Consider the following 25262-nt stretch of genomic DNA (forward strand, 5'->3'; position numbering starts at 1 on the left):
AATTGGCATTGCACTTTTAATTCAACACCATAAAATATAAGAATGTTAACTCAAACCACTACTGAACAATTTATACTGGAGCAAAGGCTTGCCAGATCCAGATACTGGAGCTCCTCCTCATCTCTCCTCCGTTTCTGATGCCCCCCTCCCCACACCCCCACCCAAATATACACATTGTAAGAAACACAAAAATGAAAGATGCAGCAAACTAAAACCACACTAATTACAAACAACCTAGGTATGTGAGAGAGACAGGTCTTTATTCTGTTTCATCACTCAAATTTACAATTATCCATGTTATAAAACTCTTGTTAAAACTACTGAAATTAATGTAAACAACGACCATTTTGTGCAATATGTGCCAACCAATGCATTAACTAGAAAAACAGAACGGTCAAATGATTCCACAATAATTTGTACAGTAGATTTCCTCTATCGGACAATTACATAAACATAATAAAAATATGCAAGACTTCTTAAAATAAATAAATCTAATTCCTTTTTGCTACAATCTATTTGAAGACTGTAAAACAGGACAGACAATACATACAGTTTATGGGGGAGAGGGGTTCTTCTCACATTCACCCATTTGTGGTCTAACTTTCCCTTACCTTTAAGACAGAAAAACTCATGAAGGGTGCAATTAAATATTTTAGTGACTGCTTTTTTATTTGAAACCAGTTTGAAAGCTTCTGATCATTGAGCATACCACTAGAAAGAATCAAAAAGTTTAATTAATAAAACAAAACCACATTTTAATCACTCATTTTACAAAGAACAGTTCAGAAATGGGTCATAATTTGTACAACCCTGCTATCTCCCCCTCTACAATGACATGTACTAGCACTCATAATTCTCACACTTGCAAAAAATAAATCATTTGCACATTCTGCAAATTTGAAATTTGTCCTTTCAATTGATTAGGTATTGTTAAGAGAATTATCATGGGTAACAGAAAAGAAGCAAAGTGACAAATAATTTTAAATCTCTGACAAGAATTTGTATCTTGCCTTCGAACTACAAACCTTGTAAGCTAAAGCTAAGAACATTTTGAATACCCTATTCAATTCATTCATTCTTCCAGAAGTATAAGTTTCTTCTCTATCCAAACTGGTTTACAAAATTAATTCTCTAAAAGTTACCATTTCAGTGTATTTCCAGGTTTTAGTAGGGCACAGTTTCAAGATCAAACATAGATAAATCATCAGGACACTAGGTTTAATTATCAATCCCTGTATTACTCAAATACATATTGCAGAAATATTAAATTGTTATGGAAGTAAAAACAATCCATCTCAGGTTTGTTGGTTAAAATTTAAAATGATCTTTTTTTGCAATGTTAGAACTAAGACTAAATGACATTTTATTTATGGTGTTTCCCTGTTTATTTAAGTTTTACTCTTCCCAAAGCCATCCGTGGTGAGGTAACGATGAAACAATTTTTGAAGAACTGTTCTATTCATTCAATAATTGTACGCAAGTCTCAGTTCTGACATTGCTTTTTAATGCCATAAAATTCTGTTCATATTTCCTCTTTCAAGGTTTTATAAAATGCTGTCTCCAGACATTGCCTGCAGAATTAGATCTGATTGATTCTGTTTCAGGCTTAATGTATAAAAGCTACTCATCAGCCATGGTCTAATCACTTTGATACAGGCATTTCTGTGGGTTGTTGAATAGAATAGGAGGCAGAATTTCCATCCAGTATCCTGGGACTGGATATCCTTGCTATAAAAAGAGAGAAAGACCACTTCAACTGGAGCAATTAATCCAGCAAAGATTACTTTAGAGCACTACAAAAGTATAACCGTGAAATTTTCATATTTTCCTTATCTCTCTTTCCTTCCTCTCTGAATCAGTAGGGCTAGAAAGCATTGCCCCCCTCCCAATTCACATCTATAATTCCCCAAAAGTTCTTTCAAACAGATTCAATCAAATTTAACCAGTCTGATTTGATTAGGACTTCGGGTCTTCCAGACCCCTTCTTTCCATGACTTCTAGTCATCGACAGTTTTGTTGAAAGTATCAAGATAATTTGTTTACATTAATGCTTTTGCAATAACTGGCATTTAAAAATTATATTTCTAAATGATTATCTAAACATGTTGATAATTTCTGTAAGCAGGCACAATAATACTTGGACTCAGATGCAAGAGCGAAATAAAAATGTAACTGTTTAATTTAATAGAAGAAAGGTTGCACACTTTCCTCAATGATATACTAAGACCAATTAACTTCATAGTACTTGCTTGTGTTTTTCTGAAAGAATACCAAAGCATCAATTTGGTAAAGAGTGTTCTTATGAGACATTAGTGGAGTTAGGTGATCTTCGAGATTAGCGGTAATACAATTACGTTAATAATACTATCATTTAAGATTAAGGTAACCAGCAGTACATCTTATTTAAGTTCATGATAAAGCTCACTAATGAATACACACTTTTAGGATTAAGAACTCCTTGTTTAAAGGGAAGAGATACTACTTTCCTAATAAGAAATTTCTATCACCTATCCTTTTCCTAGTTTCCCTCAAACCAAGAAAAAAAAGCATTTAAAGAACTGCCAAAGGCTTCTTCTGTCATAAAGCTTTTCTTATTACTAAGATAACTGAAGTTTTGTTTTGTTTTGTTTTTTTAAACTGTGCAAATATATATTACTTCCATGACTGGAATTGAATTTTCATGCAGCTGTTCACAAAGATAACCTTAATTAAAAGGACTAGCCTGGTATTAAATCGAAATAACCATTTTTAACAGTTTGCAGTCTACTGTAAAACTTACACATGTTCCAGGGAGCCAGCTCTGGAACTTATTTTATTCTCTCCTAGTGAGTAACATGCTATGGGGTTTCATCACTGTTACTTTAGGCTGACACCGACAGGCACTCATCCTCATCCTGTTCCCCAACCCTATTCTCCTCCCATCTACAGCAGTTCCTTTCTGATTACTGACTCTTGAGATCAGTACTAGTATTCCTGCAGCCACACAATAAATATTATTAGGGAAAAAGCCGTCCAAATTGAAACCGATTCTCCCTTCTCACCCTCCTTCCCGAAGCAGAATTTCCCTCACATCTTTAGATGTGTCTTAAAATGTAGGTGCTTTTGCAGTTACGCTAGCTCCTATACAAGTTACACTGAATTTCGTCACACTATCCAAAGTATTTCTCTTGAAACTGACGTTGTACCCAAATTTTCAAAACACTCCTCCTCCTCAAAGATTCTAGCTCAAATCACAGAAGGAATATAATTAGGGGGGAAAAAAAGAAAACACTATGATTTATTTCAAACAAGTCTAGCCTTCTCAGTTTTCAAATGGATCACATAAATGTGGTTAATGGGACCTGCAAAAAAACAAATGAGTTATAAACTCCCCAAAGATACACCAGACAATTCATTACATTCGCCTTAAGAAAGCAAAATAGCATGTACAATCAGGTAACTAAGGTAATATACAGTAAACAACTATTATATAACACAATTTGAATTCTCAGTCAGAAAACTACATACCATTTTTGTGAAATCCCTGAATTTGATTTTCATTGTTATGCTTCCAGGTAGAAATGTTGCAAGTTGCATTTTGACCAAATATTGTATTATGTGATTTTGCTTTATGGAAACAGGATTGCTTCTCTGGAGATTTTGCTCTCAGCAACTGATTGTCCTTATGGTTTAAAACAGTACACTCCTAGGTTAACATAGATAACTTTATTTTAACACTATTTTCATAAAAACTCCCCAAACAGAACAAGATCCAAACTTAATATCTGCAAATTTCAAGTCACAATTAGCCTTAGCCTCACATCTCTCCACTCGGAAATGAAAAAGAAATGAAAGACATTGTTTTCTCCCCACAATTTTTTGTTAAGATGTGCTGTCAGCAGGAGTATTTTCTTAGAGCGCACATGCTCTGAATAAGCCAAACTAGATACTTTTGGCCAGGAAAATCCATGCTTTCCTTTCCATTCTCTGTGGGTTTTCTGTTGTGAGAGTTGCAAGAAGCACTAAATGCCTTCATGCTTAAATCCTCATCCAAATTATAAAGTTGGATTTAATCAGGATCTAGTAATTGAAAGATCAACAGTAGAAGAAAACAGGTCAAGGAATACACACGGAATACACATCTTAAAGAATCAGAGATGTTGTACAGTATGTAAACAACATCCTGACCTATTCAGTTTGTTGCAGAGCAAGCCGGAGGGAAACATAGGAGGGAAAATTTATTCTAGTAATATCTGGAAAGTTGCATGGCACTGGGGAGCCTCTATGGCATGTCTGGTATAAGGAATTTGATTCTGATTGATGCATTCACCTGTGGAACCTATGTCCAACAGGATGACTTCTGAGGAACAAGACCTCAGAAGAAATGAGTATTTTCAGAAGTCAATGAAGAAAAAAATATGTACCTATTCTTCCTGTAAGGGCACAACTAACCTAATCAAATTCTTAGATAAGCAGAGTAATTTTTTGATGTTATTGGTTACTGTTACTGTTATTGGACACTGTCAATCCACTCTCTACCAAAAAGCATCTTTGCATCGGATGATGTTAGGAGCGAAGTCGTTATTAACATCCCAGATACAAAAATGAAATCAGTACTGAATGGGCTTGACTGAATCTTTTTATAATCTGGCAACAGAAAGATGGTAAGAACAACAGAAATAAAAATAAGCAGACTACCATGCATCAAAAGCCATAAGCAACATCACAGCATACTCTTTATCCACTTACCTCAGTTTCCCCTGAAACTAACTTTGCCATTGTCATAGAGCACATTAATTTTGTGGGCAGTTTTCTATTTGTCCTCCATTTATTCCCTGTTGTCCATATAATATCTGAAATGCAACTAAATGAATGTGCTCTCTGGCCCGTTACTGGCCTGACATTCTGTCCCATCAAACCTCTCGAAACCAATGAAAACAGGGAATAGAAGCTGTAGATGGGAAAGCTATCACTTTTGTTCCACAGAATAACTCCTACCTTTGTCCTGAGAAGCTGAGATTTATTCTGAAACGCATGTATATTCACATCATTTTCTCTGCAACTGTTCTCAGCCCCAGCAGTATCCATAATGCTGCTTCCACATGTCTGTGTATTATAGCCACTGTCCACCTGAAATCATGAATGAAAGCTTTAAAATGTATAGCAATTTATTGCTAATAAACTCCTCCCATTCTCATACCTGATAAGACTTACATTTCATTAACACAACTTAATCACACAAACCAACTAGACATATTAGTTAGTTAAAAAAAAAAAATGCAGGTTGTAAACTGGTCAGCCAGAACTCTAGTAGCTTGCATTAAGTTAAATCTATTACTGTATGCAGCAACATAAAAATCATTTTTAACTGCTGTTATGCCAACTCCACTGGAGCAAGGAAAAGGTTGGGGGGGGGGGGGCGGGTTGGGAAGGAAATCACAATACAACCTACGTGGCACATCCAGTAAGAGAAATCAGACAATTATGGCTAGAATGGTAAACAAACTAAATGACAGTATGTCAAGTTGGTTTTACAGATAAGGAAAAAACATCTTTGTCGTTACCTGAATACTACTGTTGTCACAAGGAATTGCACTGCTTTCTGCAAGAGGTGACATGCACATGCGAGAGTTTTCAATACTGAAGGTAATTCCGGTCATAAAGCTAGTCATCGGTGCATTGCTATTGCCAGCTGTTTCTTTCATCCAAGTGTTCTCATCTGACACTTCAACTGCATCAACCATATCTACAGTATTATTTTCCTTTAGGACTTCTATATCCTGAAACGATGACAACCTTTGTTCACAAGCTTCCGAGTGATCTGGTGCAATAGACACAGTTGCAACAACTAGATGTGTACCATGTGCAAAAGTATCACCATCTTGATGACATAAGTTTATTCCATTATCCATTTCTGGGAACCGAGCTTCTACTGGAGAAGCATTTTCCTTGTCTTCCTCCTCCTCACCGTGATTTTCAACAGTAAATGGTATTCTAATGAGAGAGGTCTGATACTGGCCAGTTGCTCTACATGCTCCAAGCCTCATAGGAGAACAATTTTTAATTGGAGAACAACCATCTATATAAGGACTTCTTGTACTTGGGGGTGTCATTCTCTTTGAAGCAGAAGGAATATCCGGAGAACGAAATGTAAATTTTCTTTGGTCTGTTCACAGGAGAAAAGAAAAAAAGTATTTAATTAAATATTAGACGGAGTAAAAGCCAGCATCCTGAAAGCCCTACAACAGCTATAGGTTCTTAGAATAATTAGAACCAACTATATAGTATTTCACTGAGCACTGCCTCCCAGCTCCAAAGACTTCTAAAAAATAAACATTTAGTCTATCATGACGAAGGCAAGTTCTAACTCCATTTTTACTGCCAAATTTGTTTCCTATGACTTAGTTTGGTGTATCAGAGACCTTGCATTTTCAAATGGCAATACCACATCGTTCTTGCAGAAAAACAGGTACAGGCTGTTTCTGTGGCTTTTTTCAGGATAAATATAAACACATACATTCTATACGGACTCACAAAATTTCTAGGTAGTAATAAAATTTTCAAGAAAATCAAACAAGTAGGAAAATGCCTATTCAGTCTCTATGTGCACTTGTATTGAAACATCACAAGGTTCATCAGAGCAAAATTATGCACAAGTATGGCCTAAGTCTTTCCAAGCAATGGATGAAGCATTATACACTGAAATTTTCTAGAGAAATGATAAGGTTGCATATCCTCCTGATTTCTTTGCTGGTTAAATCAGTTCATTTCAAATCATCTTTGGGGAAATAAACAATTTGCAAATTGAAGCTAAACATTCTTTGTCTGATTAAAATGCTTCAAGTGGGGGCAAATCAGAACTGTGACCTGTCTTAGATCTGACATCTAGCTTTAAACCTTCTCCTCAGACCAAGATTAATCATTTATATTTTCTTCATTTCTATGAGGTCTCATTTCCTTTTTCGAAAAGCTTTTCTTCAGTTGTTTTTTGCAAGTAGACACACTTCACTGTTTTAAATAAATATGAAATCTCACTGCTAAACAGTAAATGTGTCATACAGAACAAGCCTGCTGGTCTGCCAGGCCCACCACCTTGTCTCTGAACAGAAAAAAGAAAAAGCTCCAGTAATGAAGTTAAAAATATATATATATACACTTTTTTTTTTTTAATATCAGAATAGACAAATCAAGAAAGAAAAATACACATATATTTAAGCCATACCTGACAGTGGTGTCTTTCTTATATGGAAAGCAATTGGTGAAAAACTAGGAGAACCATTATGTGCAGGAGACCCCTCTGGAAACGTGGGACTGGTTATGCTGCCCAGACTGTAAGCCCTTGCTCCTCCCTGAATAGGGCTGGAGGAAAACTGACCCTTCAATAACAATAAAAAGAAATAAAAATGTATTTTTTCCCCATAGTGTAATCTTAGATTAATACATAAGAGGAGTATTTTTGATTAAAATGCTTAATATGGCAATACTACGAATAACTAACTCTGCACAATAACAAATCTCTAACAGTTTAAATATTCCAGCTGCATCTTTTCACTTGCACTTTAGGAAAAGTGCAATGAACCCATAAAAACTGTCACATAACACCAACACAAACTATATTATCCACTGTATTTAAAAAACTGTGAGAAGCATAATCAGTGAATTCATGCTATCCATAAATATACTCAAGTATCTCATCTCCCAAATTTTTACTCATACCATGGCAGATAAAAACTGTCCACTATTTATATCTTTATGCAATCTACATTATCTGAAATTTTTACCTCATAAGCTGACAAAGTAATTTTCTTTAAGAAAAGTTAATAGGGGTTGTGGTCTTGCTTCAGTATATGTTGCAAAAAAAAAATCACTTTTAGCAGCACAGCTATGTTGTAGGAATCCTTTACTAGTTTATCATAGTGAGGTTGTTCTATTCTGTTTTGTTTTTTTAAAGCTGGTAAAGTCACACACCTGTTGGGGTAGCTTTTTTTGCATGCACTTCTGCCTCCAAACAGATGAAGACATACCACCAAAAACAGTTCAGCTGTGCTATGTCTACTTGGGAGTAGGATTCCTCTTGCTTAATTTTAAAAAGAGACATTATGTGGACATTTGCCTATTCATCTATATTCTCTGGTCAATGTAGAAAAAAAAAAAAGTGCATCCAGTAATTTGTTCAAACATCTTCTATTTATATTGTCTGGTCCCTCTGTAGGGGGCAAGTAGCTCAGGTATACTTGCAGCATGAACATCTGAAGTGATAAGAACCCCAACCATTGCCAACATTTCCACATCTATAAAACATCATAGCTTAACATACTGACATAAGGACTGGAAAGATGAAGAAATTTGTTCTATAGACCTATTACCTTTTACGGCATTTGTACATTTTCAGGTACTGATGAGCTATACGGTTACGGGCCAGAAATCATCACTTGGACTTTAAATGCTATAGTTTTGATCTTACACCGAGAAACAGCGCTTTTACAAGAAGCGGGGAGGGACATTACATTACATGCTTATCAGCTCAGTGTCTCATTTAATATGAGATTGTGTTAAACTGACAAATCCATTTTGTATTACAATATACGTCTTGCATTGCTGAATCTCTAAACTCAAAGACTGTTTTCTATGTGGCACTGTAAGCATAGCAGTTTTGATATGTTATTCAGTATCGAGCTCCAAATGTAGGTGTTTACTTTGCTTTTACGGTGCAGTAAGGAAACATTTCTATATTTATACAAAGCTGAAAAATTTCCTGGAGAAGTTCTGGGTTTTGCTGTTTTTTCTTAAAAACATCAAAACCACAACTGGCATGCACTAACAGGCAAAATCTGAATTGCAGTAGTAACTGTCCAAATGAAATTTATTTACATGTAACTATAAAAAAAAAAATTAAAAATACTGTTCTTCATAGGTTCAGTTAACGAAAAGCTCGGTGCTATTCTTTCCAGACTTGCATAACACACTTTCATCACCAAAATTTTCATGTTTTACAGGTTCTTTTAAACAAACATGCAGCGCCTCTTTTTGCTATCTCGAGCCATTTCTTCCATCGCAAAAGAGTTTATGAACTATACGGGAAACAATTATATCAGCTGTTCACATCAGCTGTTATTTTAGATAGTCAGTAATTCATGGATTTAAATGGGCCTTTTTGATATACACGTGTTATGAAGAAGAAATGATCTCACACATGCTTTCAGCAAGTCTTCATGTATATAGAGAATCATAAAAAAGGATTCCAGATGCTTTAAGCTATATGCATTGTGAATCACTTCCTCTTTCAGCACAGTATATACTAAAACACAATGCCTTCTAGATAAAAGAATAGCAGCACAATATAATAATCTGATATGTGATAAAGAATAACCAGTGAGATATACATATATTTATATATATTTTTAAGATATTTTCCATTCACATAATTGTTCTCAAATTGGAATTTGAAGAAACTTTAATATACTACCTATTCTCTCATTAAGCTGTTGTAACTTACTAAAAACATGGTAATTTATCTCGTGAAGCCTGTTGGAACACAGAATTGGAACAAGCCTGCCTGCAAGCTCTTGTATCTGCTAAGCAATATACACTCTGACTCCCTCCATCCCCCAAAAAGGCTACTTACTGAACTAGATGTTTCCAGAGGGCTTCTGCACCGGACTGGAGATATATCTATTGAACAAAGCACTCCAAGTGGCTGACTACCGCACGGACTTTGCAGAGAAGGGGATAAACACTCAGATACACTTCCATTTTCTTCTAAAAACAGTTTTCTTCTGAGTGAAGAAGAGCTCAGATTTTCCTGAGACTGATCTGCGAATTCGTCAGTTCTAAAATATTCACCTAAAAGTGTGTGTGGGGGGAAAAAGTTTGTTTCCAAATGAAAAGAGAAAATGAGAGTCCTGCGCTCTTCTTCTACAATAAATGAGTGCTAAATCTGGGGGCAAAAGGTTCAAGGAAGGGTCAGGAAGAAGAAATGTGACCCTTGCTTACAGTTAATAATTTAAAAGATCAGTAACTTTTGCTCCATTCAACACTGAAAAGGACAGAAAATTTCATAAAATACCCTCTAACCCACAAAAAAACTACGAAAATATTAGAACATTTTTCCTGACCACAAAGGTTGTAACAAACATCAAGCTAATTCAAGCATGACAACACTTAACAGTTGTTATCAACTACCTAGACTGCATAGTTCAGGAACCGCAGTTCTGAAAGTGGAAAGAACTTTTATGACCCAAACTCATCCAAACATCATCTCCTCCCTTCCAGCATTTTGACATGAATTGAATAGGAATGATCCAAAACAGTCTTTTTTTCAAAATAATATTGTCAAAAAAATGCCAGATAAAGAGGGAGGATGAAAAACATTTGTCTAATATCGGCTTTATTAATGATGTGATGCTGATCTGTAATCAAAATTTAAGATACATATTCCTGATTTACATTTGGGATAGAAAGGGGTTAAAGATTAACAGCTTTTTCCTCTTGAAATATGGTAGACAGGGAAATCCTCCTTGAACAGTGCAAATCTGGGAAAGAAAAGATGCACCAAATAAAAATGGTGCAAGAACGGGTAAGGTTTTTTTTGGATGCCATTTTTTTTGGACGCCATTTTTTTTGGACACCATCTCTAACATATTTCAGCTATTCTGTTATAGTGTGGCTTAAATCCTAACAGCGTTAGCCAAGCTGAAAAGAATATTTTGCATGTAAATATTTAAAAATCAAAATTTCTCTCTGGTCTGGAAATACTTCCCAGAAAGACATCCTGCTTAGGCACAGCTGAGCCTCATTTTGCATTATGATGCTCCCTCGGTCAATGCCTGCCTCCATAACTGTGCATTCATAGAGCAAACAGAAGATGATGAAATTTGAATGATTCCTACCTTCCGGGTAGTTTATGAGTTACTGCTTCCTAAGGTTTTTCTTAGTCTCACTTTATAACCCATTATTTTGATGTTGCTGAGATCTCTACTTTAGATAGGTCAGCCTAAGCATGGTGGCAATCACTCTCCCCTCATGTGTAACTGAGAAAACTACCTATCTGGCCATTCAATTTCCAAAAAAACCACAAACAAAAACAAAACGACAACTCATGTCAACCTAGAAATCGAATAAACTTCTGGCATTAATTTTCCAGCTACAGACCTGAACTTAATAATATATTGTCTGTGCTTATGGAAACCACTACTGCTTTATGTACATCGCTGGCTGAGAAGTTTGAGATGTTTTTCACTAAAAGCACTACTCTAGGGGTAAGCACCAACCCTGAATAAACCTGCTACCATTCTAAAACTATTTATTGTTACCAAATGAACCTTCAAAGCTGGACCTGCTTGGAGCTATGGGTTGGAGCAGATGACCTCCAGAGGTCCCTTGTAATTTAAATTACCCTATGAATTCCTTTTGGCTACCTCTTTACAGAGAATCAAAACAACTCAAATGTCTTTTCTGTTGTTAGAGGTGTGCTGCCACTATACTTTTTTGGAATGGGAACCACTCTGCTAGCTTTGAAAATCTACAGAATGGCTGTACACATCTGAATCAGTATCTAGACTCCCCCCCCCCCCCCCCCCCAGTCAATGAGATGCATGTATTTCTCTCTGTTGTTTGTAAAGAGAATGTTAGAGCTAATTATGCAAGTTTCATATTACTGGAGCTTCCACATAAAATTGCATCACCAGAGTTTTGGCTAAGCAGACAGATACTCTCATCAGATAATCATATTTAAACTGGATGTTTTAAAAGTACAAATTTCTAGCAGTGATCTCTTTGCAACACGCAGTTACCACTTTCCAGGGACATATAGTCAAACTCCTAATTTCAAGGTCATTATGCTCAATATATTCCATCTTCCTTTTCTCTTCATTATAAAGGCTCTGGAATGGGGTCTAAAGTTTTGGTTCCTTATGTCTGAAATCTGTTATAATCATTTACAACAGAGCTCTAAGTCCATGGATCAGTATATAAGAAAGCACACTAGGTAAGATCTATAGATAGAAGTTCAGAATATAAGAAAATAATAAACCTTCCACTGAGAAGGCATTTATAACTAAATGAAAGCATTTAATCCCATTTACAAATACAACAAGGAAATAATCTAATCTAGGCACCTACTCCATATATTACTCCAATCATTACAAAAAGTCCTTTCTGTTCTAAAGCCTACCAAGGTTCCACTTCTGCCTGTCATGCTCTAATACTGAAGTTCATTGTTTTCTTTAAAATAATTTCATATTGATTAGTATCTACTTACTGGCATTTTCCCAAAACTGGATTCTTATTTCGGATGTTAAAAAGGGGTTATTATACTGTCTAAGCAAGACAAGACTCTTTTTTCAGGTCTGCCATATGCTTTGACATTTATAGTGATAAATTGTTTCATTGCTCTATTCTAATTGGATATTTCTAGTAAGTGAAGAAAGTTATCAACTCAGGAATACAAACTACTCAATTGATGGCAACATTCATTATGGCCAAGCACTAAAGCAATAGATATGGTTCCCGTTTTCTGTTTGTTTTAATTTTGTTCACTGAGTTAAACCTGACCTCACAAATAGTTTAACCAGCACAATCAGGGCTGAAAACTTAAACACTGAAATAGGAGCAAGCAGCCAAAAAACTTCTTGAACTGCCCATACTACTATTCATATGTCTGAACCATAAGAACAGGCTTTTCCAGTCCTCTTGCTTGAGAAGCTGACAGTAATTCTTTTATACAGCAGTTACAATCAGACAGTTAATTTTGGAATCTGTTTCTCCTCTCAGTAGCCACAGCTGTTTTGCCACCACACAACTGAGAGCAACCACCAAAGTTTAAATTAAATTAAAGGCATGGAAATAAAGCACAGCTTTGCTCAAGGCCAGGCGGGGCTATAAGCTTTGTGGCCAGGAATTCGCAAGTGGAAGAGTTTGGCTAAGCAAGCATTCTAGTAAACAAACTTTTGCTTATTTTTCGCATTCAAAATTTTTAATCAATTTCCAATTGCACTCCACACAACTCCTCTGTCTTATGTCTTCAATCAATTTAGTCATGTCAATTTTAGGTCAAGTGTCCCATGCAAAAAGCAATAACTATCTCTTCAGAAGAACACACACACTCACTTAAACTATGATTCAAACATCAAGTTTCCCATATTTCATTAGAACTTCCATTTCTAACCAAAGACAAAATGAAAACAAGCTTTCTATTTATACATTCATAATGAAATTTAGATATTACAACACATACCTAGTATTTTCTCTAAATTAAAATCCACTGGCAAAGACAGTACTGTCTGACAAGCAGCTGCAATGAATAAAACCAACAAAATTAGCTTACATTGACATTTTAGTAAAGCTACAGACACAAAAATTTCATTTTGAAAATGCACTGCAATTGAGCTACTGATAAGTTACAGTTGCAATAAAGAAAAGAGTTAATAAGGGTTAGGACTCTGATTTAGCAACACTATATGTAGCACACTCAGGCCTAGAGATAAGTAAAAAGGGTTGCAACGTACAACCCTCTAGAGAGGCATTCTTCACTGGAGAGAGAGGCCTCTGACGAAATGTGGGTTTCAAAAGTAACTGGGAGAAAGATCATCAGAATACCCTGGAGAAAAAATTATGTATTTAAGTAAAACTAAATAACTTTAAAAGGTGTCTTAAGATTTCAGCTATTTATTTGGGGGAGAAAAGAATAAAGATTCTTTAACCCAAAAAAATCAAGCACATAAGAGGTTTCTTCAAACTGTAATTTACCCATAAACCTAACTAATGCTTTATATTTACTATTTTTTATTTCAGAAAAAAGCATGCATAGAGTTGGAAAAAAACCATGCTCTACAATCTACAACAGACGCTTTTTATCTTTTGCTTCTAAAAGACACGAGAGAAACAACATAATAGACTTACTCTACTATGACATACGCATGTTAAAATTAGTACCACACAGTTCAAGAACATTTCTACAGATATATTTCTACAGAAAATTCAATGTCTTCTTGAAACAAAACACCAATAAGAAAAAAAAAAAAAACACGCATGGTTATTCATTTTCAAAGAAAACCTCTAGTTTCAGGCATTGGTTTTAACCAACCATTGATTTTTCCAGGCTGCAAAGTCAGTTGTCTTCCAATCGGAGAAATGCTATTTAGATCTATGCCTATAAAACAGATAAAAATTTGAATTGAAACACACATTGCATATAGAGTTTTGAAATGTAACAGCAGTAAATTAGAACGTTTAGTGCAACTATGCAAAAATGTTTGTATCAAGCTTTAGGAGAAATTAGAACAGCTAGAAATGAGTACTACAGAAAGGTTACAGTTATAGCTGATAAAGAGAATTTCAGCACATTTCTATTCAAAAATATTTAGTGAAGTAGCATCAATTTTTTGCAAATCTATATGGTCTGCTGTGACCTCCTATATACAAGACCTATTTAAAATGCAACCAGTTTGCCCCTAGCCAAACAAGTTGTGTTTAAGTAAAATACATTTCCAGAAAATCATGCAGTCTTGACTTAAGGACAAAGATGAAGAAACTACCAGTCCATCTCCTTTTCATATGGTTAAAGATCTAGCTCATCTTAGCACACCACTCACTCTGCCCCAAATAAGTCCAGCGTAGGATTGCAGCCTGTGCTCTTTGCTCTAGAAGTGATGATTTTAAAACTGACCATTTAAAAATACATACACACAAAATTTTAAAGGACCACTATCAACATATTTTCTAATGACTTTATAGGACTATTCACATCAGAATTTATCTTTGACTTACCCACACATTTTATCCCCTTGATAAAACATTTTAACAGTTACAAGTCTCTCTCTAGTCTTGCAGAAATTCTCAAATGCCCTTTTAGGAATTTTCTATCAAACAAAACTTCACAGCTGACCTTTATCCAGCTTCTAAGTCACTTCTAATTCACTATACACTCTGTTGGTTATGTATAAAACTTAATAACAACAATATTAGTAATAAAAACTAATAATGAGGTAAATTAAATTAATTTAGAAAACTCATAACCCTACAAAACATGACAGCAAGACAGCAGGACTGAGAGGATAACAGGAATTTACATAACAATAAGATGAGAATTTATAGAAAAATGTGCAACTTGGTTTCCCTATATTTATATTGGCAGGAAAATACTCAGAACAACAATAAAAATATCACAGCTAATACCAAGAGAGAAGAGTGCAGTGGAAGTCTCAGCCATTACCAGCATCAAAGTAGCAATGCTGTATGCGCAAATTAAACCAGTCCAAGGCAGGTTATGAAAGAAAAAAGATTTAAGAGCAGGATCGAAAAGAATAAAAAGGTAAAAATTTAGTATTAATAAATGATTTTTAAATGAAGAAAGCACTTGGAGAACAGCTAGAAACCAATCAGTTGTGCCATCTTTTATTGCTTCTTCTTGAAATTTGAGGTTGAAAAATTGTGCTCGATAATTTTTCAAAAGCTAGAGAATTTAGGGTAGACATAAAAACAACTTACATTTAGTTGAATTAAACTGAGAAACTTGCTTCCCCTCATGTTCAGTCCAAGGAGAAGGAACTATGAGTCTTTTAGTAAAAAACTAGAGTAGAATAGAAAGAATCCATCTTAGCTTTTTTTAAAAATGCAGACTCAGATTTAGATTAGTACCCCGAACAAGACAAACTTCAGTCATACCTTTTGCTACTTACAGATTTATATTTAAAAAATTGTAACTCTTCCATCTCAAAAAAAAAAAACCAAACACACACATGCTATAAAGATGGTTATCCCTTATACCACAAATTCACTTCAGTATTTCAAGCCCAGATAAATTAAGGAATAACTAGATTTGAAGAGGACTCCCATGTTCTGGGTCATATACCACACCCGAGATCTTAAAAGCCTGCAGAGTGAGAATTGTACAGCTATTTCATTTAACATTGATTAGTTGTTCATAAAATTGAATTGTGCCCTTACAGTTCTACCAATATAATTAATGCACATTAATTTAACATAATTCTTTTCAAACCTTCAGTTTGCTAAATTGTTGTGCTTTGACAATTGAGCTGTTCTGCAGAAGTGCTAGAGAGACACTGCAGTAACAAAAACCAAAAAAATGGATCACCAAGGCTTTTGTTGGTATATTTGGCTAGAGTAGTTAGCAATGAAACAGTTATGAGTACTGGCACCTGCACTCAGTTTTTGTTTGAACCAAAACCACTTCAGCTGTGATATCCAGAAGGAACATCCAGAAGTCAAGGAAATGAACACTAACGACTGCACAGCTTTAAGAAACATATGGCAAATCTTGTTCTCCCACCAAAAGCTTAAAACTCAACTTAAAACACCCAACTAGTAAAGGCATAGCTTTTATCTATCAGAGACACAGTTTCAAGGTGTTCAGCTACAAAATCATTAGTTTATGCTTTACAAAGAAGAAATATTCTTTTTAATGCAGTTTTAAAAGAGATGATCTTAGCTGCAGGCCCACTACATACCATCTTTCTAGAATCACAAAAGAACTTTTGTTGGTTTATAGGCACAAAAACAGATACCATCATGAAAAATGAAAAGGTTAATAACACTGAAGACGACTTGCTTATTAAAGCCCTATTTTTAAGTTAAAATTGAAATAACATTAAAGATTTTTATAGTGAAGATTTGAAGTAATGGCCTTTTCAGTCTCTCCTAAGCAATTCAATGGTAAAAGATACAATTAAAAATAACAAAAAAAGAAAAATATTAGCTATCTGGCAAGAAGAAATTCTTGCCTCCATCTAAACATTCTTTGGAAGAAGCAAACAAAAAAAAATCAAAAAGATTTTGATTTACTTTCAAGGGTGTGACAAAAGACAGTGTTAATCACCTAACACTAACAGTTACTAAGAAAACAGAAAACTGTTATTTTAACGTTTATTTAATCATTAAATAAAAATAATTCATAAGAGTTATCTTACAGCAACATTTCTATTAACCAAACAATGTGAAAGACACAAAATCTCCTATTTTCACCTACAGGTGTGTGAAAGAAGATAGGGAGCAAGACAGAACATGGATTCTAACTATAACTGCAACGGATGAAGACACCAACTTATTTTTTTGCTTGCGAGTAAAATATAATAGGTTCCTGACTTTTGAAATGCTATAACAAACACTGTTGTTGTTGTTGTTGTTAGTGTAAGTGGCTAAAATGAACCAACATTTGATAGCATTAAGAAAACGTATTACCTCCTCAATGGCTTTTTGCCTTCTGTCTTCCATCTCCTTATCAATTCTAAGTAAAACAAATAAAAAGTAACTAAATTATAAAAAACATTACATAAGCAGAAAAAATGTCAAGTCCATCCATGTAATCTTTTACAGATTTTAAGTGCTATATGATATATGAAACTCTTAAACCATAAGTCTTAAAACAAGTTTTATGTGCAATAACTTTGTCCTATAAATCGACAAATACACAAGCACCGAGACAATTACTTTAATGAAGTATCACATTCAGAAAAAATCTGTACCTTTATAGGTACAGATCTTATATTACATACAGATCTGATCTTATATTTACTCCTTGCATCATCAAATATTTTTGTTTGAATAAAAAGTCAGTCATAACTTAGTTTCCAAACTAATCCAAACTTTTCAAAAAACTTTTCATATAAATATATTTTACTTTTAAAGTTGCAATGAGATTGGGTTTACAAAGAATCTCAGTATAAAATCAAGCAGAATAAAAAGAAAGAGCTGTAAGGAATAAAAGAGCAACAAAAGATATTCTTAGAAGAACATCTGCATACTTACAAATTCCTGACACAGCCTGGTTTCCTAGCACAAGCTTCTCCCTTTGAAATGATTGGTCTTCCATATTATCTCAGTTCAACATACAATACCATATTTTGTTTGAATCAAGTGACATGTTCCCTTACTCCTTTCCAAAAATAACAATTAAAATCAAGACGACTAACTTTAAAAAATCGTTTTAAAGGTCTTGTAGCCACTACAACCTTCTACAAATGATTTGAGAGATTTGACTTTTACGCCGCCTTTAACGTTCACCTTCAAGTCTCATTTTCAGTTACTACTAAGTAGTTTACAAATCACAAAAAATTTACATTGAATAATTCACCATCATCTTAAAAGTTAAATCCCCTATGACTTCTACGCAGTTATGTCTGAATTACACTTGAAGCACCTAAATTTAGAAATCAGTCAGATAACAGAGATTATTTGCTACACAAGCACATACAGATGTACCTACATACTCATAAGCTTTCCCCTCGCAGTTCTATTTCTTCAGGAGGAATCAGATTTTGAATAGATCTGCAATATTTGGCTAGGCCAAACTTCAACTATGTTTGCCTGAATGATGTTAAAGACATTATCACTCAAATTCCAACTGTGTTTGCCTAGATAACGCTAAAGACATTATCACTGGCAGTTCTATAAAGACACTAGCACAAAATTCATTTACTGTACCAAAAGCATAAGCATGGAATGATTGCTTCCGTATGTGTAGTGGATCATGAGCTGGAAGCATCTCTACAAGCTAGACTACAAAGGAGAAACAAGGGAAAGAAAAACAGCTCCAAGTGTTAAGTAGACACTGCAGGTGAGAGAACTCCTTTAGGGCATTTCCTAGGCACTTTCCTTAGCGCACTCCTCTTGGAAAATAACAAATGAGAGACCGTTTGCAGTCAGCAGGAATACATATAAGCTAGCCCTGTACACAACTTCGAGCAACAGTGTACTCGCAACCATGGCATGCAGTATGCAAGCTGCAGTGTAGTTTTTTTTTTTTTAATATATATATATACTTGATATATAGTAGCACAGCATCCAGTTTTAGAAACACTTCATTTCTACTAGCATAAGTTAAAAAGAACAGGGAAAGTTTGCGGACAAGGCTGTCACGTTAGCAAAACGAAGTTCTGTTTCAATATTTAATTAAAGTAGGCTGCTAGAAAAAGGTTTTCCTAATCATTTTATAGGTAGTATACTAAACACCACACATAGCTGATGCCTATTTCATGAAAACAGTAGTACTGCACAAAACTAAGTCTACATGGCATGCGTATTCAAGACTTTGCATAGAACCCCTGAGCTTTCACATTGGGCTGCTATCGAAACTTTTTTTTTTTAATAATGGAGAATTCAGAGCTTGAAACATTTACAGACATTTGTACACTATATTTCTTTTTTATGGTTCTTCTTTGCAATTAATTGTTAGAGAAAACAATATGCTAACAAAGCATTACCAAAATGCAGTATATGGCTTGCACATTAGGCACGGGCTTCAACAAGTCAATTCTTTTACCAGGAACTTTTACTATCAAGAGCTATATCTGTGATGCCTTTTTGCTTCCACAAAAACAGTAGTATTTATGAGATGTAAATGAAAATCATTCGCCATACACAATTTTATACACATATACGTGTGCACTTAGCTGTGTACAGTTTGGAATTAAGAGAAATAACTAAGTTAGAAACCACCTCAGCCTATATCTACATTGAAACAATTAAGCACGGTCACCGCAATTCTAGATATACACAAACTAGCCTCTTTCTAGTCATATCAAATGATAAAAACCATAATGAGTACGAAATGACAGGACAGACTGAAAGGGCCCACTAACACAGTCCGTGCGTTTATATACTGGCCATGCTACTGACCACCATTAGATTTCTTACCCAAGCCATCTGATTTAAAACTAGCTTGTGTATGTTCTAATAGGCTTTCAGCAGCAACGTAATCAACTCCCGAAACATGTAAGGCTTTGTAACATATTAAAAGCCTTAGTGCCATTAACCAACCGGCTGCTAGAGGAGAGCCAGGTAACACAGACATTAGGAAAAATACTATTACATTAATACATGGTGATCCACAGACACAGCTGAGGACAGTTATATTCTTTCTATATCCCTACTGTAGCAAGCAATTCTTCTCTCTTCTCACATCTCTTCATGTTCAAAATACTACATAATGGCACAAACAGACGGTAAGAAAAATAGGCATCTTCAGTAGACTTTTGCCCGTACTAGCCTTCTATCTATGCTTTGTCTCACTGAGTGAAAGTCGGGCATAAATAGGATAAATGACTGTTTTATTATTATGTTATTGTGGTTCTTCATTCCATGACGTGCAATTCTTTGGGTAAGTTCATATCTAAGAAATGTATGGGAATGCTTGCCTTCCTCTACCTTCACTGGACACGTCATTCTGCATTACTGGTGTGTAACACTATCCCTAAATACGAGCCATACGTACCAAGCCTGTTTTACTTACTCATTTGTCTTCCCTATGGAAATTATTTTCAGAGAAAGAGTTGAGATCAAAGATTGCTCCCCTAATAATTTCAAGTAATCAGTAATCATCGTCTCGTCAAAGAGGGAAAGCTTATTGGTCTTCCCTCTTAAGTCCCATCTGAGGCTTTCAGAAAGGATACTGGCTGTCCTGGCTAGCTTTCTCAGAAACTCTGCCCTTCTGCGGGAGTCCCAAAGACCAAGGAACTGCTCTTCACAGGTCTCAATACGGAACGTTCTGGGAAGATAAACTGCGTTCTGACAGGACGCAGGAGAGACAGCTAGATAACAGCCACTGACAAGACATTTCTCTTGCTCCCATCGGCTGCTGTACCTGGCTTGTTTTCAAACTGCAAAGTCGATCTGCAGATTTTAACGTTAGAAAAAGAATAAAACAGAGGCAGCCTCATCTAAATATTACAGCCACTAGGTTAACAAATTTGATTAAAAGCTCTTTAATGTTGCATCACAAGTCAATAAAACAGAAGAACAGTATTCCAGTATTCAGGTTAAGTTAACTGTGTAAGAATAGATGGTAAGTTACCTAGCATGACTCAAATACATTGCTTGGCGTCGAACATCTTCTGAGTCAATTTCCACGGGATTTATTAGAGCAAGCTGATCAATAGACCATCTAAATTTTCCTGGTGTCTAAAAAATAAGACAGGGACATCTTAATGCTTGCTAGTCTAAAAAGATAAAAATAAAAGCATGTGGCACAAACCTCTATGAAACAATGCAACCATAATTTCCACATCATTTTTTTCATGAAAGACAATCATACAAGTTTCAATCTACTTAAATGACCTACTTAATAAAATAAAAATGAGCAAATCAATCAGGCCTCTTAATCTTGGCAGTGGTATTAACATGATTTACAAGATAATATGAAATTGAAGACTAGAGCTGATATTTACAAACTGAGGTGTTATTTTTTTCTCATTTTCTGAGGGGCACATCTGCTAAAAATCTAGCACAGGGGCTAGAATTTAGATGCTTCTAGGCAGCCACGGTCAAAACTGTGGTTCCAAGAAAACCCAGCGTCAGCTAACTAACCCAATACATCAAAACAATATAGCAGCCTTCTTTTTCATCTTATGCTTCTCAGGAGACTTACAATTTGCAGCCCATGTACATCTAGAAGTGTCTCACTTCGGGGCAATGCAAAATGCTCAGAACAAAACCCAATTCAGACTTGAAAATAAAGCTGCATCACACCCCTTTACTTCTTATTGTTAACTACAAAATACTAGTCACGTATCAATTTGAAAAAATATGTTTTTATTTACCAAGTATGTCTTTGTAGTTTCATTTGCACAGCACTGCCTTCACTGCTTATCAAAATAATAACAATGAAAACTATAGAACAGCCAGTGCTTTCACCCCACTGCAAACCTGAATGTACTTTACAGCTCAAATACATTACATATACACAATCAATACACGATTCATGATTTTATAAGTATGCAAACAGCTAATAATAACAGTGAAATTAATTTTTACTTGTATCCATCCTGCTTAGCTCTTCAGCAGGAACTGCTTCTGTTCTACTCTATTTAAATGGGACAAGAGTACTGTATCCACGCTTATTTGTAACAACTGCCTATTATTTTCTTCTTTCAAGATCTTTTGTCTTTTAGTAGATATATGCTAATCTAGTGCTACACCTAGCACTGTTTAAAGTAAAAGGGGAAAAAAAATCACACTACTATCAGTAAGGTAGGAAGGCTGAGTGACACAATGTTAGTATCAAAAGAAGCATACTACTGTAATCTGAAGAACTTTGCCTCTTCTTTTTTAATGCCACCAAAAGTCTTTGGCTTAGTCTGTGAAAAACTGTATTTGATTTAGTGCATTTTTCAATGCCTTTCAAAGTATTAAGACTATAGAGTTAAACAGCTGAAGACTAGATCTTACAGATGAGGATTTTGTTGACTTAAAGACTGAAGGACTGGAGACAATCTGCTCTTGAAGGGTATAATAATCACTTGGACTTTCAAAAGGGTTCAGGATTGCAACTCGTCCTGGAGTTTCTGGTGTTATCTGCATTTTCGCTTCTTTCATGTCAGCCATAACACCAACCAAGCTGTGCCTAGAAACAGGAGGGAAAGGAAGTTACAATTCTGACTTTTTAGAGTCAACCTGAAGGAAGGGGGAAAAGATGATCAATAACTTTAAGGAGTCAGAAACATTCAAAAGATTAATAACATCGAAATTACTTTTGGCCTGTAACTACTGAGCTGTGAGAAGATGACAAGAGAGGCTGATACAGAGAAAAGACAAAAATAAATAAAAAACAATCAAATGAGAAAACGATAATGAAAAAAAACCTATTAAAAAACAAAAAGGGGCAGAGGAAACAAAAGTGGCGACAAAGAGAAACGTATTCCTGGCAGGCAGCTCACACACGAAGCCCTGGCCCCCAGAGGCTCCAGAAACGGGCAGGCACTACGGGAGTCTGTGCAGTGCGAGCCAGCCTCGCGTTACCACCACGCCAAAGAAGCGAGCGAAGAAGGAAACGGAGGCACTGAAGGCCCAAGGAAGGGCTGGCTTCGCTCGGGAGCTCAGACCGCCCGAGGGGCCCGGGGGGCGCCGCCGCCGCCTCCTCGCCCCCGCCCGCCCAACGGACGGGGGAGAAGCGCCCGTAGTGGGGGGGCCCTCGCTCCACCGGGCCGCAGGGGGACGGGGCTGCCCCACCATCCCCTCACCACGTTACCGAGCCGCAGCCCTCGCCCGGCCGAGCGGGTACCTGCCGCGGTCACCGGGAAGCCGCCGCTCACGCTCTTCCTACATCAAACCTCCCCGCGGCCGCCTCTCGCGGGCGGCTCTTTAACTACTCCCGCCCCCTCGCCGTCGCTGCCCAATCACGGCGCGCAGCCTGGCCTGCTCGGCCAATGGCAGAGCTCCTCCGCTCTCGAACGGGCCAATCACCGGGGGAGCCGCTCCACAAATTCGAACGAAATCCCTTCCCCCGCCTTTCCTGTTGGTAAGGGAGGGGGTTCGGTTTAAAGCGTCACGTGGCGCGGGGGGGCGGAGCTCGTGCCGGAAGCGGGGAAGGGGCCGTTAGTGCGCGCGTGAGTTGGGGCGGGGGGGAGGAGGAGGACGACGGCGGCGGCTTCCGCTTCCGGGTGGGAGGCGCGGCGCGGCGGGGGCGCCATGGCGAGCAACGCCGCCAGCCTGAACGCGGTGCGGGAGACGATGGACGGTGCGTGGCCGCGGCCGTGGCCCTGCCGCGCTCCGAGCAGGCGGCTGGTGGGCTCCGCGTACCCCCGCTGCCGCCGTGTTCCCGCCGCGCCGGCCTAGGTGGGCTCCCTCGGGGCGGCTGCGAGGCCGCCGGCCTGCGCACGCCGGTCGCAAGGCCCCCTACGCGTCGGCTTTGCCTCCTCGCCCGTCTGCCCCTGCCTCCGCCTCTCCGCAGGCTGCTGGGCCGTTATCTGCTCGTTAATTGAGGCAGCTGTGTCCTCTATGATGAAGAGGTTTAGTGCATGCAACTGCTTATTTTTAAACTGAATGCATAAACCGGTTCTCTTTTACTTCGTGTAATGCGTAATGTCTTAAACACCGTGAACGTATAGCACTAGCGTTTCTTGGACTGTGTATGTGTGTTTCTAACTAAGCATTTTATTAAGCGTAATTTTTTTTGAAGTATATTTGCTGTTTCTCTGCTCGTCTGTTGAAATGATTAATGTAAGCTACAGTGTCTGGCTGTGTGCATCTTTTTAAACTGGGGGGGGGGGGGAAGGAAGTACATGGAAGGGAAGAAAGAGGAAGTTGTATATGGCAGTCTCTGAACTGATCGTAGCCCCAGTATCATCTTTCTGTGGCATGTAATAGGTAGCTGATCTTTTATTGTCAGAGATGCAAACTAAGTTACTGGGAGAAAAAACAGAGAACTAAACAGAATCATTATGCTCCTGTATTAGGTAGTGAGTTCAAAATGCAGTTCTTAAAAAGGCTGTGTAGTACTGAAAAAGGTTTTGAGAGAGGCAGTCAGTATTACACAATAGTTTCTGAAACAAAAAGATTGACTTTCATGGGGTGAACAGTGTGGGAGAAATGACACTGGGAGCAGTGGCGAGTTTTAGAGATCTGTAAGCCATGGGCTGCATCGATAAGGTGAATAAGGATCAGTTGTCAGTGTCTCTTGCCGGCTTTGATGCCCCATAGTTGCACTGCAGGTGACAGATTCAGGTCGTGTTTCTTAGTGAATTGTCAAACTGGAATTCCTTGGAACGGATGCCAAAACTTTACATGTGTTTCAGGTTGAGTAGGAAGGTTATGAACAAGAAATCCTTTGAGGGTTGTTAAATACAAAGACTCTTAGAAATGCTTTAATGAGGGACTAGAGGTTTGGGGAGAGTGCTCAGGGGAGGTATCACTTTGTTATTTTCTTACGTTCTTCCCTTGTCATCCACTTATGGTGACTATTAAATAATGATTCCTCAGTGAGGACCTTTGAGTTTTGCACTGGCATAATAACCAGCTTAGCCGCTGAGCTACCGCCTCTTGCTTCCTATTACTGGAGGCAAGGCAAGACTAGCTGGACTACTGTGGCTGTCCTGATGCTTCAGGAGGATAAGACTATTTGTGCAACTGAAGAGAGATTTGTTTGGAAAGGAGAGTGGTCCTGAGTTTTCCTACCTGTGCTTTATATTTGCCTTTTCTCCATTTCTGCAGGGATGTTTTAGGTGGGAGGGACAGCATGCAGAATCGGAGACAGAAATAAGTCTTTTGAAAAAAGTTGTCAAAATGTGCTAGTGTTTAGATTTGGGAGCCTAGGCTTTCTGTGTAATATGTGTATTTTACTTAGAATGGACATTCACAATTTAATCAGAGGTCAGCTATTTCTGGAAGAAAACTGATTTCCATTGACTTAAACATAGGCTTCCCTATCTGCCTGTTATTTAAAGATGTACCTTAAGGCAGTTTCAGAAATATCTTCATGCTTGAACTCCTGCTGCGCTCAATTCTGGAATCAACTCTTAAATTATTTTGAGGATCTCTGTACTGTTCAAAATAGC

General features: G+C 37.0%; 2 protein-coding genes across 6 annotated transcripts in view; one reads left to right on the plus strand and one right to left on the minus strand.

Moving 5' to 3' along the window:
• On the minus strand, positions 1-23229 carry BORA (BORA aurora kinase A activator). 5 transcript variants are annotated; one of them, XM_068929666.1, is made up of 13 exons: positions 22991-23229; positions 22159-22333; positions 20786-20892; positions 17176-17221; positions 15466-15547; positions 14063-14128; positions 13214-13270; positions 9605-9822; positions 7202-7355; positions 5544-6145; positions 4978-5109; positions 3508-3685; positions 1-711 (listed from the first exon to the last, which is right to left on the minus strand). In XM_068929666.1, exons 2-13 carry the CDS (start codon positions 22312-22314, stop codon positions 668-670), a joined length of 1842 nt encoding a protein of 613 aa, XP_068785767.1. In that variant the 5' UTR covers positions 22315-22333; positions 22991-23229; the 3' UTR covers positions 1-667. The 5 variants fall into 5 exon arrangements, with proteins under 5 accessions (XP_068785767.1, XP_068785764.1, XP_068785765.1 ...); XM_068929663.1 differs by having other exon boundaries at positions 2-1728; XM_068929664.1 differs by having other exon boundaries at positions 237-1728; positions 22958-23045.
• Positions 22403-25262, plus strand: part of MZT1 (mitotic spindle organizing protein 1) — a 6968-nt gene continuing 4108 nt past the window's right edge. Inside the window, exons 1-2 of the mRNA XM_068922315.1 lie at positions 22403-22469; positions 23233-23544. Of these exons, the coding sequence (XP_068778416.1) occupies positions 22403-22469; positions 23233-23544 (379 nt within the window). The remainder of the gene's footprint in view (positions 22470-23232; positions 23545-25262) is intronic.

The sequence above is a fragment of the Struthio camelus genome, chromosome 1 (genome assembly GCF_040807025.1).
Source record: "Struthio camelus isolate bStrCam1 chromosome 1, bStrCam1.hap1, whole genome shotgun sequence".
NCBI classification, from domain to species: domain Eukaryota; kingdom Metazoa; phylum Chordata; class Aves; order Struthioniformes; family Struthionidae; genus Struthio; species Struthio camelus.